Genomic DNA, 19,574 nt, shown 5'->3' with positions numbered 1-19,574 from the left:
CTAGAGGGTGGAATATTGTTCTACCATAAAAAGGTATGAAATACTGATTCATGCCATCACACGGCTGAACCTTGAAGCTGTTTTGCTGAGTGAAAGAAGCCAATCATGACAGACCATGCATGATTCCGTTTAGGTGAAATGTGCAAAGTAGGCAAATCCATGGAGAAAGAAAATAGATTAGTGGCTGCCAGGGCTGGGGAGGGGAATTGGGAATGGCTGTGAATGGTTACAGGGCATCTTTTTGGGGTGGTGAAAATGCTTTCAGGTAGTGGTGATGGTCACACGACTCTGGCTATACTAAAACCACTGAATTAATCATAAACTTTAAAAAGGGGAAATACTATGGTATGTGAATTATATCTCAACTAAAAAATAACCAAAACAAAACTCTAAAGGACCCTGATTGAGAAAAGTACACACTTGGACCTTTCAGGAATTTGTCATTGATGCAGGTTTTTCTCTTAAAAATTTTTTTTTGTTGACAAAAGCAATACGCCTGTAACATTACATTTAATTATAAAATGAGAACCCTCATCGAGTGCCCTTATTCTCCCTGAGGTTGGAAATTCCCTTCTCCTCTTTCCCCAGAGCATTCCTGTCTGTGGAGAGGTATAGTATGAACGTGCATACATCTTCTGTTGTCTGAGCAGGATGAAGAGAGCTGTTTCTGGGTGGCCAGAAGGCTTTGGGGCTGGAATTTTGGGGAATAGAATCTCCTTGAGAGCCCATGGTGAGCCCTTCCCATGACTTCTGTGCAGCCGCAGAATTGTGTGCTTGTGAGTGGCTAGCCTTGTCCTGTTTTCCCACCCAGATAGCCACCATCCTGGACTGCCACGCAGCCACCCTGCAGCGGAAGGCCGACCGGGAGGTCTTCTTCATGAATACCCAGAGCATCGTGCAGTTGGTCCAGAGGTAAGTCCCGGGTCCCCCACGGAGTGTCAGTTGTCACACTGACTCCTCTCATGTGTCGCCCTAATATGGTGCTTGGGGGCTCTCTTAAGGGCAGGCTTGAACCAGGAGATGGCACATGGGGTCCAAAGACCCTGATTATGGCCCTGGCATAGCCATTCCTAACAACAAACCCTGGGCAAGGCACTTTACTTCTGCAGATCTCAACTTGCTAGTCTGTAAAATGGGAAAAACAACAACATCACACACAATAAGTCATTCTGAGTTAAGAGTGGATTAACTTTTGTAAAGTGCTGACACATAACGAGTACTCGTGGTAGTTTTGATTATGAGACAATTGGGTGAAATGCTTTATGTGCCAGAAAGAACAATGTAAATTATCAGGGCTGTCTTTTAAGGATCATTGCAAAGGAGAGTTGATGAAGAATTTGTAGTTTGTCTTAAGTAGCTGTTGAGTGCAGAGAGCTGTTCTGATGATAAAAAGAACTGCCATTTTGTACGAAAACCCTCCCTAGCAAGAAAGCTTTGCTTATTCTCAGACTGCAGTGAATTAATTCAGAGCATGTTTACCAGGTACAGAAACTACCAGAAGTGCAGAGAATGTAGGACTGGAGGAGACTGCCCTTCTTTTCAGGGAGCTCCCTGGCTCATGGGGACTCGTTGACAATTTAGGGTTGCAGCTGAGGAAGGGGATCTTAGTGGGGATTCCCCACGAAGAGAGGATCTCAAAGCCCAGGGTTAGGAGGGGAGTCCCTCTCCAGAACACTTCAACCGCTAACCTTAAACCCATCCATTAGCTTCAGAGAAATGCCTAGAAAATAAATGAAAAAATGACAAATTAATCAGATTCCCTAGCAGATTTTTGCAGGTTACACATAAATATCAAAGCTCTGTCCTGTGTGGCCTTTTTTTTTTAAGTCACATTTGACTAAATGAATGTTGTAGGTTCTTTTTCTATCATTGTCATTTGATGATTCTTAGGTTAAACTGGTTTCAACGTCCCTAAAACTCAGTGTCCCATCTCCTAAGAAACTCATTTCCCTGAGTTCAGAAATTATTTAGAAGAGGAAATGTTTTAGGAAGCATCCAGGTTAGAATTTGGTTTTAAAAAAGAAGTGAAATTTACACAGGGATCTTCTTGATACTGTCTTTTTAATTTTTTTTTCAAACTTTATACCTTGGATGGTTAATTGGTAGTTTTTGTTTTCAACCCTGCTGACACCTTTCAGCATCCCAAATCTGTATTTTTCCTTCTCTCTGGGAGCAGACAGGCGCCATCCACAGGCTCAGGCGTGGCCTCTGGTCTGATGTCTGACATTGGGCAAGTCCGTGCTCTCTTTGGCCTGCAGGGTTAGTGCAGATGGGCTGACTCATGCATCCCTCACAGGCATGAGGATTAGAGCATGCAGCCTCCAGATACTTTATGTCTGTTTTCTTTTTTGTGAAATCATAACAGCACTGGCTGTAGATACTCAGGGAGGCCAGGAAGTGGAGTTGATCATTAAAGCAGCCTTCCTCCCCAGATACCGCAGCGGAACCCGCGGCTACATGAAGACAGTGGTATTGGATCTCCTGCGAAGATACTTAAGCGTCGAGCACCATTTCCAACAAGGCAAGGGTCTCCACTGGCATTGGTGACAAGCCCACAGAGCATGAGGGGACCCCAAGCCCTAACGTCTGTGGCCTTTTGTCTCCCTCTAGCCCACTATGACAAGTGTGTGATAAACCTCAGGGAGCAGCTGAAGCCAGACATGTCCCAGGTGCTGGACTGCATCTTTTCCCACTCGCAGGTGGCCAAGAAGAACCAGCTGGTGATCATGTTGATTGTAAGCAGGAAAGGGCACCCTGTACCCAGAGCCGGGGTGACTGAGGGGTCTGCAGACTTTTTCTGGAATGTGACAGAGAGTAAATATTTTAGATTTTGCTGGTCAGGGAGTCTCTGTCCTGACCTCTCAATGCTGCCCTGCCATTGTACAACATAAGTCAAAGGGATGGCTGTGTTCTGCTTAAAAACTTTGTTTGTAAAACCAGACAGTGGGTGGGATTTGTCACCCCCCCTGGGGGAGATTGTAATTTAACACTCACAGAGCACCTACTGGGCCTTGGGCATCCCGACATGCTTTGGGCAAGGCATATTGCCCCTCCCAGTCTCAGTTTCCACATCTGTAAAATGGGGATCATGGTAGTAACTCCTCAGAGTTGGGAGAATCTGGAGACATGAATATGAAAGGGTCTTGCCTGGCACATAGTAAGGACCTCAAAATCACTGGCTACTCTTAGTGATGCAGAGACTTGTTTCTTTCTTCTTACTGGGTGTTTAGAGCATGCTTTGAGGTAGATGAATGGTGGGTGCAAGTGCCCAGTGGCTGAGAGTTTATTAGGCTGTACCAGGTGTGTTCAGAGAGCTGAGCAGCAGTCTGGCGTGATGGGGCAGCCGCGGCGTGGGTGAGTGAGTGCTGGTATGTTTCCTTGTGGCGGATAAAAGCCATTTGGCTTGGGCTTCTGTCCCCCAAAGGATGAGCTTTGTGGCCCAGACCCTTCCCTGTCGGACGAGCTGACCTCCATCCTCAACGAGCTCACTCAGCTGAGCAAAAGCGAGCACTGCAAGGTGGCCCTCAGAGCCAGACAGGTAGGGCCGCAAGGTGCCATCATCCCCGCTGTGCACAGCCCCTCTGCTGCCCTCCCCCGCCCGACCTGCATGGCCTGGCCTCGGCTTCTCCCCTGTGAGGTTGGGTCACCCCCGCCCCTCCATCTCCTCCCTGTGCAGGTCCTGATTGCCTCCCACCTCCCCTCCTACGAGCTCAGGCACAACCAGGTGGAGTCCATTTTCCTCTCTGCCATCGACATGTATGGCCACCAGTTCTGCCCAGAAAACCTCAAGGTGAGGCTGTCTCCTGTCCTTCCATCCACCTTCCACAGTGTGCACTGTGGCCCCAGGGGGCCCTCGGGGAAGTGGCTGCCCCTGCCCTATATGTGCTGGCCCTCAGATGGCCAGGGCTGCCCCAGGGGGCCTCAGGGAAGCTTTGGGAGAAGTTCCACCCTGCAGGACGGACAGCAGCAGGTGGCAAGGCTCACCCAGGAGTATGATTTAAACAATTCAGATGTGATGGAGCATGTTTGAAACTGCTAGCACTCACATGGCTGAGACATGGCTTCATCTTTACAGGGCCCCCCCACCCCGCAACTCTGGCTCATTAACAAGCTTCCAGGCACCCTCTCTTTGTGGGAAACTGAGAGCCCTAGGTACAGTCATCCAGGGCTGCTTCCTGTCCCAGACCTTACAGGCCTGGGGCACTGGCAGCGTTTCGTGATAATGATGACACCACTGGCTTCCCCTCCTTGCCCCCCACAGCTCATCTGACTGTTGGTTAAAGCCTCCTATTTCCTTTTTTCCCTATTTCCTGTAGAAATTAATACTCTCAGAAACGACCATATTTGATGTCCTGCCCACTTTCTTCTACCATGCTAACAAAGTCGTTTGCATGGCATCCTTAGAGGTAAGTAGGCAAGAGGCCCACATAGCAGCGTCAGTACTGACATGCCAGTTGCAGTATCTGCTGTCTGTCTGCCACATGCCTGACCTCAGGCCTCAGGCCCTGCAAATGTGATCTGTCAATCTTTCTACAAGGTAGGTACCATTACTGTACCTATTACAGAAAAGGGAAGTGAGGCTCAGAGAGGTGAAGCAACTTCCCCAAAGGCACACAGCTAGGACGAGGCAGAGCCAGGATTCATGCTAGGTCTCCATGCAGAGTCCTTGCTGGTAAGCCCTGCTGTCTCGTGTGCCATTCTAGTGCCATCTAGGTAGGGCACCATTACGTACTGGCCACCAAAAGCTGAGTCCCTGGTACCGTTCCAAACTTTCCTGCTCCCTTGCATTGGATACCCTTGAAAGACCTTCCTACTTGGAACCACAAGTGCTGGAAGGAGCCGAGGAGATGATTTAAGGTGCCCTCCCTGAGGGACGGGGCTGAGAAGGGCCTGACAAGCAGCAAAACCCCGCTTAGAGCCGGGCCACCTACTCCCCATCTGGGCTTCCTGAATTCAGGGACTGAAAGCTTTTCTGTTAATTTCAAGGCAGCACAGAGTTAAATTTGCTCCTTGAGAATCCTTTCAAGGAAATAGGGGATGATGTCCTGTTTCCAGTTGGACTCTCTTCCCTTGGTGGTTTTTTCTCACTTCTTCATGCTATGATCTTTGAGTCTTGGTGCCCTGTGGCCGCCACGGTGCCTTCTAACATCGTTTAGACTCTGGGTCACCCGTCCTGATGCTGGAAGGTTGACTGGGTCTCCATGGAGACCATTTTGGGCTTGTGAGTATATAATAGCCAGAGAGTCTCCTGGACCTGCAGTTTTTACCTCCTTCCTGGTTTCAACTCAAAAGAGTCCTGCTCAGGACCTGCTTTTCGTTTTCAGCAGTGAGACACAATGCAGCTCTTATATGCTTTTCTATCCTCTCTCCAATTTTCAACAGCATTTTTTGAGAGCTACTACCGTATGCCAGGCCCTGGGAATATAGCGGAGAACAACCATAGTCTCTGCCCTCCTGAAGCTTCTTTGTGTCTGGGGAAAGACACACTAAATATTTCTTTAGTTACACACGGGTCATTACAGAGGGAAAATACAGCCTCGGGGAGAATTGGAAAGCAGGATTTCACCTTACAAAAAGCTTCAACTCAGGCTTCGATGAGAGAGTCATATGGAGGCATATAAAGAGCAAGTACAAATTGGTGGGAGGGAGAAGTGGAGAGATTCCAGGCAGAGAGAGCAACATCTGCAAGGTCTGAGCTGTATGATGTCTGGCAAGTTGCTTTCCTTCTTTGGACTTTCTGAGAGCCTCATGCTTTAGTAAGGCGGTGATACCTACCTCACAGGATGATGTGCAGGTGAGTGAGTGAGCATCTGAAGTGCGTATTGATCACTGTTGCTGCCTGTCATCCAAGCATCTAACCTATTTGGGGGGGATCCTATGTCAGGTGGAAAGCAGCAGCCTGTGTTTCTCATTTTCAAAGTGCTAAATCCCATTTATTTCTAGGGAATTTTCTAGAGGGCTTTATGCATTCCATCACTTTGTTCAGATTGATTAAACATAATCCAACCTTTCCTCCATGACTCAAGATGAGCATTGTGAACATGACATTATTACTTGGGCTCTTGAGATATGTAGAGTTTTGTTCTGCTTTAAATGTGTCTGGAGCCCCCAAGACCACCCCATTTCCAGGTTTGATTTGCTAGGGAGGCTCGCGGGGCTCAGCATATTGTTTTGTGCCCACAGCCGTGATTTATTACAGCAAAAGGACACAAGGCACAGAGCAGAGGGAACAAGTGCATGGGTTGAAGTCCAGAGGAGACCAGGCACAAGCTTCCAGTGGTCCTCCAGGCACTTCTAATTCCCTAAGCAACGGGTTGTGACAGCTCATTAGACACTCAGCACCCAGGGTTTTTATTGGTGGCTGGTCACAGAGGCACTCTTTGCCTACTATGTACCAAAATTCTAAACTTCCAGAAAGAAGGCACATGTTCAACATAAATCAGTATTTGCACATTAGGTGCCATGAACCTTTCTTATTTGTTCCCCAAATCCAAGATCCCAGATATTAGCCAATGGCCAGCCTTGCAAGCCAGGCCTTTTAAAGGATGGCAATTAGGCCTGTATGTTAATTCTTATGGCATAATCGTTGGATTCCTCATTGAGTTAAAAAACTCCCAATTGTTAAACTCCAGAACTGTGCTGTCCAATAGGACAACCCCAAGCCACATGTAACTTAGTGGGCACTTGAAATGTAGCTAGTTTCAATTGAGCTGTGCTGTAAGTGTAAAATACACACTAGATTCTAAAGACTTCGTATAAAGAAAGGATTTTAAATACCTCTATAATTCTTTGTATTGATTACATGTTGAAATAATAATATTTTAGGTTTGGGGGATGAAATGAAGTATATTATTAATATTATTTTACCTGTGGCCTTTTTGTTAAGTGGCTACCAGGAAATTTTAAATTAATTTAAGATTACCTACATGGCTAGTATTCCATTTCTGTTGGGACAGTGTTACCCTAAAGCAGAAGATGGCGACCTATAGACCATGAGCCACATCTTGCCCATTGCCTGATTTGTAAATAAAGTTTTATTGAAACACCGCCATGCCCATTCATTTACATGTTGTCTGTAGCCACTTCCATGCTCCCACAGCAGAATTAGTTGCAATAGAGATTATCTATCCCGCAAAGCCTTAACATATTTACTATCCAGCCCTTTGCAGAGAAAGTAACATTATGAAATGTGAGCAAATTTGCTTGTTTAACTACTGCCTGGAGATCAGTTAGAGGTCATTTCCTGTATCCTTGCAGTCTGAGTTTTGTCAGGTTTTGAAGGCACTGGGTGGTGCCCACTGAGAGAATGTCTCCTGCGCTTCTGCCCCACTAGGTTTATGTGAGGAGAGGCTACATCGCCTATGAGTTAAACAGTCTGCAGCACCGGCAGCTCCCGGACGACACCTGTGTCGTAGAATTCCAGTTCATGCTGCCCTCCTCCCACCCGAACCGGTATGGAGTGGTGCGCACTGGGTGGGTGGGGTGGGGGGGCTGGTGTTTCTTTGCTACCTGACCCCTGCGGTCCTGTCCCTGGAGGGACCCAGCACGTATGTCTGGGAACACTGCTGGGGAGATGTCAGGAGCCCCACTTCTGCACTGTGGGGCCTTCCCACATTGTCGTTCTCTCCTCTGCAAAATGGAGATAATCCAGTGCTACCCTGTACACCTGAACTGTCTCATATGGTAACCACTACCCACATGTGGGCTAGTTAAATGAAAATGAATGAAAATTAGATTAAAAATCCACTTCCTTAGTCATCCCAGCTGCATTCCAAGTGCTCAATAGCCACATGTGGCTTGTGGCTGCCATATTGGACATTGCAGTTCAAGAACATTCCATCACAGAAAAGTTCTGTTGGGTGGTGCTGTCCTGGACCATCATGAGGAGCAAATGAGAGAAGGCACATACAACATTTAGGACAGTGCCTGGCCTGCAGAAAGTTGTTGGTGACTGTCAGGAACCCTATAATGATGATCACAGATGCTGTGAATAGTATCCGGCGGTGCGTGGCTCTCCTGAAGTCCGTGGGCTGCTCTGCCTTGTTAGGAGTGACCTGCACTGCGTCGTGTTGTTGGTTGTGGCCCTTAGTTTGGGTGTTGGGTGCTGTGTTGACCCTCAGAGACAGTGAGTCCTGGAGGGGTTCCCTGACCCCCTCAGGTCCTTGCTGTCGCTGTCAGCTGGGTGTGCTGGAAGCCCACATTGGGCCGCGGCCTCTGAGGAGAGCCACCTGCTGCCGCCCCCACACCTCTGCTGTTCAAGGCCTCCTTACGGGAAGGGCCATGAGGAGTGGTGTCACCCCCAGAAGGCCTGGATGGGCTCTCCACACCTATGTGTTAGAGTCGGAAGCATTGTGAGTTGGGTCAGAGGACCTCGGGGGAGGTCAGATGAGAGGCCAGCAGGGCTTTGTGGGGGCTGCAGCCAGGACAGGTCCAGGCCCAAGGGGCTGTGAGCGCAGCCCAGAGGTGGGAGCTGGAGAGCGTGGCCCTGCCGGAGGGGCTGCTGTTCTGGCTCCAGGGGAGCAGCCCAATGAGGCCAAATCTTTCCACATTTTTCTCCAAGAGAAACAAAATATCTAGACTTAAAAAAAAAAATCCCTCAACTTTTCAATAACTAATATATAGGAGTACATTAAAAATGCTGCATGGACCAAAATCAATCTGTGGGCCAAATTCAACCTCAAAACCAAGCCTGCCCCCTTACCAGCCGCCCGGGACGGGGTCTCCAGGAGAAATGGGGGCTGAGTGCTCGTTCTCTGTGGCTCAGTTCACCGCCCTGGATTTCCCTGGGGACCGTGTTGGGACCGGACTTGTTCGCATGTGTCATTTGCTCAGCCCCTCACTTGTTGAGCTCTTAGTCTGCACCAGGTCCCGAGGAACCAGATGAGACTCTGCCCCTGCCCCGACATCAGTTCCTCCCACCCCCAAATTCAAGCACCCATGTGGGAGGGCTCTAATGCCGGTCTGGCTCACCGAGGCTTCCAGGGCAGGAACAGCTCTTGCGGCCAGCTCTGCGACCAGCCACCTCACTCCCCACTTTCCCTCTCCCTGCAGGATGGCCGTGCCCATCAGTGTCACCAACCCTGATCTGCTGAGGCACAGCACTGAGCTCTTCATGGACAGCGGCTTCTCCCCACTGTGCCAGCGGATGGGCGCCATGGTCGCCTTCCGGAGATTCGAGGATTTCACCAGGTACCCAGCGTGGCCCGGTCTCCCCAGCACCCTGAGCAGAGGGGCCGAGCGAGCTTCTCCTGCTCCCCTGCCTTTGGGGGTCCTTTTGACACACAGGATGGGTGCGGCACGGTGAATTAGTAATAGCAGAATAATAACATCAGAGCCAGGAGTGTGGGCTTTCAGGTCATCCCACCTGCATTTGAATCCTGGCCCTGAGCTTCCTAACTGTAAGCAGGAGCAAGTTATTTAACCTCTGTGTTCTGTAGTTTTCCCACCTGTGTAATGCAAATAAGAGAAGGACCTATTTCATAGGGTCACCATGAAAATTAAACAAGATAGTATATATTCAACATTGTATTTAAAGTATAGTTAATATCTAAATAATATGCTCATTGGATGTTAGCTGTCAGTCCTAATATTATTGCCCTTTTTCCAACCCGTTCCTCTGTGGGATGCATTGTGCCTGGATTATTTTGTTGTGTCTTCACAGCAGTCTCAGGAGGTGTAGCGATCCCTTGTATTCTCCTTAGTTGACTCGGAGAGGTGAGGTGGGGTTGGGAGGACCTCCCAGCTGCTGACAGGAGCCCAGCTGATGCCCAAGAATGGTGGACATCCCTGCCCAATCTCAGCTCACATAGGTTCATTCTTCGCTTTTGGGAAAGACCAAATCGGCGGCGCCTCGGAACTGAGCAGGCTGCACGGAGTTGGCTGAGCTCACAGCGTGGTGGTGGGAAAGAGGAGGGTCTGACCTATGGCCACGCGGGCAGCGGCCCCTCAGCCTTCCCTCTCTTTCCCACGCTCCCAGGAACTTTGACGAAGTCATCTCCTGCTTCGCCAACATGCCCAGGGACATCCCCCTCTTCAGCAAGGCCCATGCATCCCTGTACTCTGAGGACGACAGCACGGTAAGTGTCCGAGTGGGGAGCAGGCTGAGGAGGGGGCGGGGTGGGGCCCCAGGCCCTTCCACCACCCGCCCTCTTTTGCTCTCCCAGAGCCTCAGAGACGAGCCAATCCACATCCTAAACGTGGCTATCCAGTGCGCAGACCACCTGGAGGATGAGGAGCTGGTGCCGATTTTCCGGACGTTTGCACAGTCCAAGGTATGCTGGGCATGCCTCTGTGCCTTGGTCCCTGCAGGAGGAGGAGGGGCTGTTTGGGTGAGGCGTCCCGTGCGCCCAAGTCCTGCTAGGTGCTTTAGAGCTAGAGACTTGGCCCCAGCCGAGTCTTCCCCCTCCTTGGGGCCGGAGACTGTGGGCAGCGGTGGCTGGACATGGCAGGTCTTAGCTTCTTTCCCAGTAACACCGGGCTGGCATGTCTCTCTCTGAGGATGTTGCAATGATGAAGTGACACAGTACATACACCACTTAGACAGAAGACACATACCATAGGTAGTTTTGTATTTGGGGGGATGTTTTTGTTGAGATAACCCAGAAAACTCATAATTTTCAGATGGTTACTTACACTGACAGCCATGTATGTAAATAGCCACAGGTGGTTTTATAAATACATGGAAGCCATTGGCATATATTCTTGCCCCAGTGGTAGGGACAGCTGTTACATGCGCTTGAGGACCTCAGCTGCAGACAGATGGATGTGGAGCAGCGTGGCAAGCATAGGGAGCAGATCCTTACTTTCCCCATATGTAAAAGGAGATGCTGAGATTCTTAATAAATTATACATTTAGATTATCATAAATTAATCAGATCTGCCACACATGCTATCTCGCTGTTAGTTCTTGACCCTCCTGACTTTGTCTCCAAGAACACTTTGCTTTTTAGTTTCTTTTTCTATTTATGTGTTGTATTTTCTTTATTATCTGGTGAGAAGGACACCTCTTACGTCCTCTGACTTGGCATCCCTCAGGGAACCTGGCCTGACATTTCCTAGACAGGAAATGTTGGGCAAATGATGCTGTGTTGAGGATAGTGCCATGAAAGCTCAGGGACATTATCGTTGGTGATTCACTCAGCTTTTCTGTGATTAATCAACAAACATAATGATGTTCATTGTAGAAAATACTTAGGGTTGCAGACATATCTGAAAAGTAGGTTTTAAAACCAAACCCACCACCCCATCATCATCCAGCCACGTGATGAAAATATTGGCCTGTTTCCCTCCAGCCTGGTTTTTCTTGACAGAGCTGACATCCTTCCTGAATTTTCAACTTGGCATTCCCTGGCATAGATAAGGTGACCTTCAAGCTGGTGGAGAGTTTGCCCTCCCCCCTAACCAAATCTAATGGCACTTGGGTACTTGGTGTCATTTACCTGAGAGGGCGGTGGGAGGGATGCCAGAACCACCCATGGAAGGTGTGAGCCATGAGGAATCCTGCAGTGTGGGTGACCAAAATAATTATATTTTAGAACATTTTCACCTCCCAACCTCCCACCAAAAAAGACCCTGTACGCATTAGTGAACACTCCCATTTCCCCTCAGCCCCACACCCTTCCCCCGGCTCTCAGCAACCACTGATCTACCTTCTATCTCCATGGATTTTCCTATTCTGGACATTTCACATATATGGAACCAGACAGTATGCAGTGTTCTGTCTGCCTTTCACTCAGCATCACGTCTTCAGGTTCATCCGTGTGGTGACATGTACCAGCGCATCATTGCTTTTTGTGGCTGATACTATTGCATGGTGTGTTTGGTTTTTTTAATGCAGAAAAACATCCTTGTGGATTATGGGCTGCGAAGAATCACGTTCCTGATTGCCCAAGAGGTCAGTCCGATCCTCCGCGCATCCGCATGAGCCTTTTCTGTTCCAGACTCTGTAGATGGAGTGGGTGAGATCAATCTCTGGAGAAGAGACAGCTTCCCCAGTGATTCATGCTAGAAGTGACTTGGGTTATGGTTTAAAATCACCAAACAAGTATACACATGTTCACATCAGTCTTGCTTGATTTAATTGCCTTTTGTATGGATTTCTTTTTGCAGAAAGAATTTCCCAAGTTTTTCACATTCAGAGCAAGAGACGAGGTATGATGAAAAGGAATGACATTGTTCTGTCTTCCTGGCACCTTTGATATTCAGGAGGAATATAGTCTCCATTCCTGATTGTCCCCATATTCTGAAATATGCAACTTTTGTATAGACTCCAGGCTTCCTCTGGGCTTATGATTCCGATGAGAGCCCTGTGTTTCGATGTGGCGCTCAGACCTTGTGCTTCCCACCTGCCAGCCTTCTATAAGCTTCTCTTTCATGTGGATAATTTTTGTGGCTGCTGGTGTACCCAGGCCAGTTTTCCCAACCTCTCTGTCTTATGTTCTTCTAGAACAGTGGTTGGCAAGCCACGGCTTACAGGCCAGCCTCCTGTTGATTGGAACATGGCCACACCCATTTGATAGCATCTTACCTACTGTAGCTTTCTCGCTCCGTCGGCAGAATCAAGTAGTTGGGACACACTTAATGGTCCATGAGCCCAACACCTTCCCTCTCTGGCCCTGTAAGAAAAACCTGGCTGAACCCTGCTCTAGAATAGGTGGGCTTGCCCCTAGCGAAGATTCAAGACTCCCCCCAATTCAGTATTTTGTATTTTAATTTATCCAAAGCCTTAGTTAAGACCCAGCTTTTCTTTAGGTTCTTTATCTTCTCTCCAGTTCAGGTTCCAGCACTGTGAGTTGCTTCCCTTTGGGGACCAATTTCCCCAAAGAAACCAGGGGTTAGTGACTTGTTGAGAAATGCTCTGTGCTGTGACAGTTGGAGAGTAGCCCAGGTGTGCCGGTGGGTGCTGCGGACTAGCCAGGCTCACCTGGCAGCTGTGGCAAAGGCCAGCACACCAGACTTGCAGTGCTCATGGCTTCCTCCGGACCTATGCAAAATCCCAGATCTCGTGAGCTCTGGGGGTTGCTTACAGTGACCAGTACGGGGTGCAGACCAGTCAGGGGACCCCATTGTCAAATTCCGTGTCTGTGTGTCTGCTCTCCCCGGACGGCCTGCAGTTTGCCGAAGATCGCATTTACCGTCATTTGGAGCCCGCCCTGGCCTTCCAGCTGGAGCTCAGCCGGATGCGCAACTTTGATCTCACCGCCGTGCCCTGTGCCAACCACAAGATGCACCTTTACCTGGGTGCTGCCAGAGTCAAAGAAGGCACAGAAGTGACAGATCATAGGTTCTTCATCCGTGCCATCATCAGGCACTCGGACCTGATCACAAAGGTAAAGCGTCCTGGAGGCTTTCTTTCTCCCTCTGAGTTTGTCACTCATGCGCTGGCCTTCCCTTCATTGGGTTCCTGTTCTGAGCTGCATGCTGGGGACCACGGGGTGCCCTGAGTACACAGAGCCCGCAGCTGTGACACTCTGGCCTTGGGGGCAGGCAGACAGCAAAATGGCCTGTTTTTGTGTCGGCTGGTGCCCTGCAGGTCTGTTTCCATGTTTTGTGTGGATCTCTCTGCATAAGGAAAGAATTGACAGAATAGAAAGATATTGGTTTATTCAGGGCATTTCTCATATTTACTGTTTGAGAACGTGATCAGTTTTCATTGTTTCTTGCACTTATAAAAGTTTTCCATGATTGTATTGTGAATATTTCAAGTAATACTGAAAACCACTTTTAAAAATCAAGGAGAAGGACCCAGAATCCTGCCACTTGGGTCAGTCCTGTTGGTGACCCCCTTTTTAGTTGTAATTACATACATAAAATTGTAGGTGTGATGTTACAGATGCGAGCTTGGGGTGGACAGATGATTTGAAGACTGTTGCTTTTTGACTGGCCAGTTACTTTTAGAATTCTTTCCATGCTAATGAAGATGATCTGTTTCCTTGCGTGGATGTGCCATGTGTGTGTGTGTGTGTGTGTGTGTGTGTGTGATTGTTCGTTTACTAGTCCTCTCTTGATGCACGTTGACCTAATCTCAGATTCTTGCTGCTTCAGTCCACTAGATATTTGAATAGGTTTTGGTATTGTTCAGGTGCAGTAAAGCCAATGGATCAGGAGACAGCTGCCACCAGAAAGATTGTTTGTTACTCACAGATCCCAAGAGGAGGGTGTGTGCCACACTAGGGGGCCATGTTGGGGAGCATCAGGGTTGGTCAGGAGGTGGGGCAGAGGGGGAAACATGAGCAAGAACCTTTATTATGGTTTCTGCAGGAAGGAACAGGTGAGGCAAGGTAAGCATGCTTAGAATTGGCTAATTTGAATAATTTCCATTGGCTTTGGGGCACAAGGACTATTTCTAGATGTCTGGTAGCTGGGCCTGGGGTGAGTCGAGCAGGCGGATAGTGACTAGGCTTGTGCTCATGGGTGCATTGTTTGCCATCTCTAGAAATGAGTGGTCCTGGTAGGGGCAGGCCTTCCAAGGTCAGCAAGGCCCCCAAAGCCAAAGCATCAGGATCCAGATGGTGAAAGACATAGCAGATACACAAGGCAGCCCTTGACAGCCCTTCACCGTGGAGCCAGAGCCCTGCAGTTCTCCCCAAGTGAACTTTCTGGAGAAGGGGAACAAGTTCCTCTCCCTCTGCCTCTCTGAGGCCTCGTTTCAAGCCCCCCACCCTTGCCTTAGTGCCTGCCCCTCTGCTTTGGCAGGAAGCCTCCTTTGAGTACCTGCAGAACGAGGGTGAGCGTCTTCTCCTGGAGGCCATGGACGAGCTGGAGGTGGCATTCAACAACACGGCCGTGCGCACGGACTGCAACCACATCTTCCTCAACTTCGTGCCCACCGTCATCATGGACCCCTCCAAGGTCTCACCTCAGGGTATCTCACCGGGCTCTGGAACCCACCCCCGCAGGACCTCTGGCTCTCCATGCTTTGCCGCTCTTGGGTGTCATCGCTTGGCACTCAAGACCTGAGTTCCAGGATACTTTTATGCATGCTTGAGCCTCAGTTGCTGTGGGTGAAGAACAAACCTTGTGTCATTTAATTCTAGAGCCATATTTTATTTTAGTCAGTGCCCTTGGGTTTATCCCTGTACTGATGTTCACCCTCCATGGGCATGCTTCACTTTTAGGACAACACACATGTCTGAAATATCTTGTAAGACAAACTTTTGTCCCCGGCCCCAGGCTCTGTTGGGGACTGCATGTGGGGCAGTCGGGGAAGAGAACTCTTTTCCACTATCTGGATCTTCATGAGCAGGCAGAATTTATGGTGGTGATTTTGGAATGAAAAAAGTCCTGGGACAGCTACTTGGCATCTGTGGGGCACAGAGGCCCATGCTGATGCCCTGACTGTACCAGTCCACATAGTGAACAGAAAAGAAAATGGAAAGGCTTGAGATAAATGATGGAGATAAAGATGATGTAACAAAGGAGCACCAGCTCTGTGCCTTACAGCCTCAGTTTCCCCATCTGGCAAGGAGGGACAAAAAAGCCAATCTTTCGGAATAATTACGACAGTGAAATAAGATAACATGCTTTAAATGCTTAGAAAAGTGCCTTTGGTTATTATTAACTCATAGTTATTGGCTACTAAGTCCAGGCGTTTTGCATTCAAGATATCTTATCCTAAAATTATCAGTGTTATAACTATTATAAACAGTGTTATAACTATTATAAACATGTGTGGGACGGACTCTCAAATTGGAATTGCTGTGATTTGGGGCAGATCGAGGAGTCTGTGCGCTCCATGGTTATGCGCTATGGCAGCCGTCTGTGGAAACTCCGCGTGCTACAGGCTGAGGTCAAGATCAACATCCGACAGACCACCACGGGCAGGGCTTTTCCCATCCGCCTGTTCATCACCAACGAGTCCGGCTACTACCTGGACATCAGCCTCTACAAGGAAGTCACTGACCCCAGATCTGGAAACGTAAGGTTGGGCGGGGCCACGGAGAGCCGAGTCAAAGCAGAGGCAGGTCACTGGGGAGACCAAGATGTAGGTTAAAATGACATTTGGTGACTGCCTTCAGTGCCGTGCTGGATTGCGGTAGCTCTCAGAGTGTTTGCTGAACATGTTAGCTTCTGAATCCCAGTTGTTCATTCCTGGGAAGGAGAATAAATCCAAAGTTTAATCCATTCTAGGACCATATTTAGGTTAAGATGTGGAGTACCCTGGTTGACTATAAATGAGCTGCCAGATTAGCTCACTTAGAGAAATACGGATATTTCCCCCAGCCATGTTTTAGAACACGTTTGTAAAGTGAATTAGATACCCTATTGACTGCCTATATGATTACATTATATAATGTTTTATTTATATATATATATATATATAACTTTATTTCAAAATAATTAAAGATGCTCAAGAAGTTGTTGTAAAAGTAGTACAGAGGGGGAAAATAATAGTATGGAGTTCCTATGTACCCTTCACCCAAGTTCTCCTGATGATAACATCTTGCATAACCATAGGACCCTGTCAAAACAGGAAATTGACATTGCTACAGTACTATTAAATCAAGCACAGACTTTACTCAGATTTCACTAGTTTTTATGCACTCTTGTGTAGGTGTGTGTTGTGCATGTATAATACTATGATAATTACATTTTTGGAGCTGTTCCCACACCTCTCGCTGTTGCTCCTTGTTCTGGTTGCCCACAGTGGCAGAGAAGTGGAGCTCTCCCTGCAGACACCCTCTGTCACTTGACGTGACAGGCTTTGCTTCCTCCCTCTGTGTTTCCGTAGAGGACTGGGTAGAAATAAATTGGGCAGGAGCACGGTTCTCTGAGATGGGCCTCCCTCACTGTTTCTCTTTGTTCTTGGTCCAGATCCTGTTTCACTCCTTTGGCAACAAACAGGGACCCCAGCACGGGATGCTGATCAACACTCCCTATGTCACCAAGGATCTGCTTCAGGCCAAGCGCTTCCAGGCCCAGTCCCTGGGAACCACCTATGTGTATGACTTCCCAGAAATGTTCAGGCAGGCAAGTCCTACAACTCTGGGGCGGCACCACCCCGGGTCCCCTTAGAGACGTCCACCTGTCGTTAGTTACTCTCCTGAAAACCCCTGGATGAAGAACAAGGCCTTCATGAAGTTAAAAAGAAATTAAATTGGGGATGACTTCACAGTATTTTTTTCTAAAATAGACCTAATGTCATCCCAACAATAGAAGTAATATAGAAACTTCAGAAAATAAAAGTGGAAAGAAGGAAAAAAGTGACTCATAGTTCTATGTCCTAAAGACAGATTGCTTAACATTTTGATATGTTTCCTTCTGGTCTCATTTCTTATTTTTAATACTCATTTCTTCAGTACCCACTACTTGCTAGTGACCCTTTTAAAGATGAACAGATCATGAGGAAGAAGGTGGAGTCACTGTTTCTGAGGAATGTTTAGTCTACTTTTAAAAGATAATGTCTTTCTGATTATTAAACTGTATTGGAGAACACAGAAAAATAGGAATAAGCAAATAAAATTTCACCCATATATAATTTATCCATCATTGATGAATATAGTATCATTTTAGTGTATTTCCTTTAATTTTTTCCATGCCTTTATTTTTTTTTATGTGGGGCCTTTCAAAGAGACTGAGCATGCTAATGCTGGCATTGGTGACATGGATGTCTGTTTACCTCCCTTCCCATTGCCTTGTGAATGATGTTCATGAAACTGAAAGTCTTGGACCTTCTCCTGCAGGCAGGAAAACATCAGCTCACTTCAGGCATAGGAAATGCAGAATAGTAGAAAACACTGCTATTTAGAGTCACTCAGGCCTGGGCTTGAATCCTGGATTTGTCCTTTCCTTTGCTTCCTGTGTGTCCCTGGGCAAGTTCCTTCACCTCTCTGGGCCAGTTTCCTCCTCTGTAAAATCAGGATATTAATAGTACCTACCTCACAAAATTATGAGACATATATGTAAAGTATTCAGTAGGTGCTTAATAAGTGGAAACATTTATAATTAAGAATGTCGTTATCTATATCCTTTTGCTTCAGACCTCAAGGACCACAGAATAAGAGACAAACCAGGAGCAAATCCATCACCTTTCTTGTTTCTTTTAGATAAAGAAACAATACTATGGGCAACCATAAATTTGAAAACATGAAAATTTCTAAGAAAAATATATCTTATCCAAACTAAGAAAAAATAGAAAATCTAAATAGGTTGCTAGCATTAATGAAATTGAATTAATAGTTCAAAGAAATTTATCTTAAAATTGGGCCCAGGTGGTTTTATAATTTCTGTCAAACCTTCAAGGGACAGATAATTCCCTTTATATACAAATTGTTTAGAGAGTAGAAAAAACAAAGGGACTGATTCTTTTTCTGTTTGTTTGGTATCATGAGTCATTTAATTTTTTTTTGTATCATTAATATACAATCACATGAGCAACACCATTGCTCCCCATTTTATCAAGCCCCCACCACATACCCCATTACAGTCACTGTCCATCAGCCTAGTAAGATGCTATAGAACCACTACTTGTCTTCTCTGTGTTGTATAGCCCTCCCTGTGCCCGCCGCCCTACATTATGTGTGCTAATCGTAATGTCCCTTTTTCCCCCTTATCCCTCCCTTCCCACCCATCCTCCCAAGTCCCTTTCCCTTTGGTAACTGTTAGTCCGTTCTTGGGTTCTATGAGTTTGCTTCTGTTTGTTCCTTCAGTTTTTGCTTTGTTGTTATACTCCACAGATGAGTGAAATCATTTGATACTTGTCTTTCTCCACCTGGCTCATTTCACTGAGCATAATACCCTCTAGCTCCATCCGTGTTGTTGCAAATGGTCGGATTTGTTTTCTTATGGCTGAATAATATTCTATTGTGTATATGTACCACATCTTCTTTATCCATTCATCTACTGATGGACACTTAGGTTGCTTCCATTTCTTGGCTATTGTAAATAGTGCTGCGATAAACATAGGGGTGCATCTGTCTTTTTGAATCTGGGCTGCTGCATTCTTAGGGTAAATTCCTAGAAGTGGAATTCCTGAGTCAAATGGTATTTCTATTTTTAGTTTTTGGAGGAACCTCTATACTGCTTTCCACAATGGTTGAACTACTTTACATTCCCACCAGCAGTGTAGGAGGGTTCCCCTTTCTCCTCATCCTCGCCAGCATTTGTTGTTTGTCTTTTGGATGTTGGCCGTCTTAACTGGTGTGAGGTGATATCTCATTGTGGTCTTAATTTGCATTTCTTTGATGATTAGCAATGTGGAGCATCTTTTCATGTGCCTATTGACCATATGAATTTCTTCAGCCCCTTATCATTTATGTCATTTATGAATATATTTTCCCATACCATAGGATGCCTTTTTGTTCTACTGACAGTGTCCTTTGCTGTAAAGAAGCTTTTTAGTTTGATATAGTCCTGCTTGTTCATTTTTTTCTTTTGTTTCCCTTGCCTGGGGAGATATGCTCATGAAAAAGTTGTTTGTGTTTATATTCAAGAGGGTTTTGCCTATGTTTTCTTCTAAGAGTTTAATGGTTTCATGACTTACATTCAGGTCTTTGATCCATTTCGAGTTTAATTTTGTGTATGGAGTTAGAAAGTAATCCAGTTTCATTCTCATTCTTCTTTTAAAAAAAAAAGTC

The 19,574-nt window shown here is 47.0% G+C and overlaps 1 protein-coding gene across 2 annotated transcripts in view; it reads left to right on the top strand.

The window, feature by feature from the left end:
- The window catches only part of ACACB (acetyl-CoA carboxylase beta), a 102,556-nt gene that overhangs the window by 67,030 nt on the left and 15,952 nt on the right, over positions 1–19,574 (top strand). For both annotated transcript variants that reach the window (XM_036904003.2, XM_057492197.1), the window contains 16 exons: positions 812–912; positions 2,433–2,521; positions 2,611–2,735; positions 3,425–3,538; positions 3,677–3,790; positions 4,317–4,406; positions 7,334–7,452; positions 9,052–9,189; positions 9,977–10,076; positions 10,164–10,271; positions 11,837–11,893; positions 12,109–12,150; positions 13,113–13,328; positions 14,695–14,850; positions 15,713–15,916; positions 16,813–16,968. In XM_036904003.2, the coding sequence (XP_036759898.2) occupies positions 812–912; positions 2,433–2,521; positions 2,611–2,735; positions 3,425–3,538; positions 3,677–3,790; positions 4,317–4,406; positions 7,334–7,452; positions 9,052–9,189; positions 9,977–10,076; positions 10,164–10,271; positions 11,837–11,893; positions 12,109–12,150; positions 13,113–13,328; positions 14,695–14,850; positions 15,713–15,916; positions 16,813–16,968 (1,929 nt within the window). The remainder of the gene's footprint in view (positions 1–811; positions 913–2,432; positions 2,522–2,610; positions 2,736–3,424; positions 3,539–3,676; positions 3,791–4,316; positions 4,407–7,333; positions 7,453–9,051; positions 9,190–9,976; positions 10,077–10,163; positions 10,272–11,836; positions 11,894–12,108; positions 12,151–13,112; positions 13,329–14,694; positions 14,851–15,712; positions 15,917–16,812; positions 16,969–19,574) is intronic.

The sequence above is a fragment of the Manis pentadactyla genome, chromosome 14 (assembly GCF_030020395.1).
Source record: "Manis pentadactyla isolate mManPen7 chromosome 14, mManPen7.hap1, whole genome shotgun sequence".
NCBI lineage: Eukaryota > Metazoa > Chordata > Mammalia > Pholidota > Manidae > Manis > Manis pentadactyla.
Note: the sequence above shows the minus strand (reverse complement) of the source record. Positions and strands in the feature narration are given on the sequence as shown.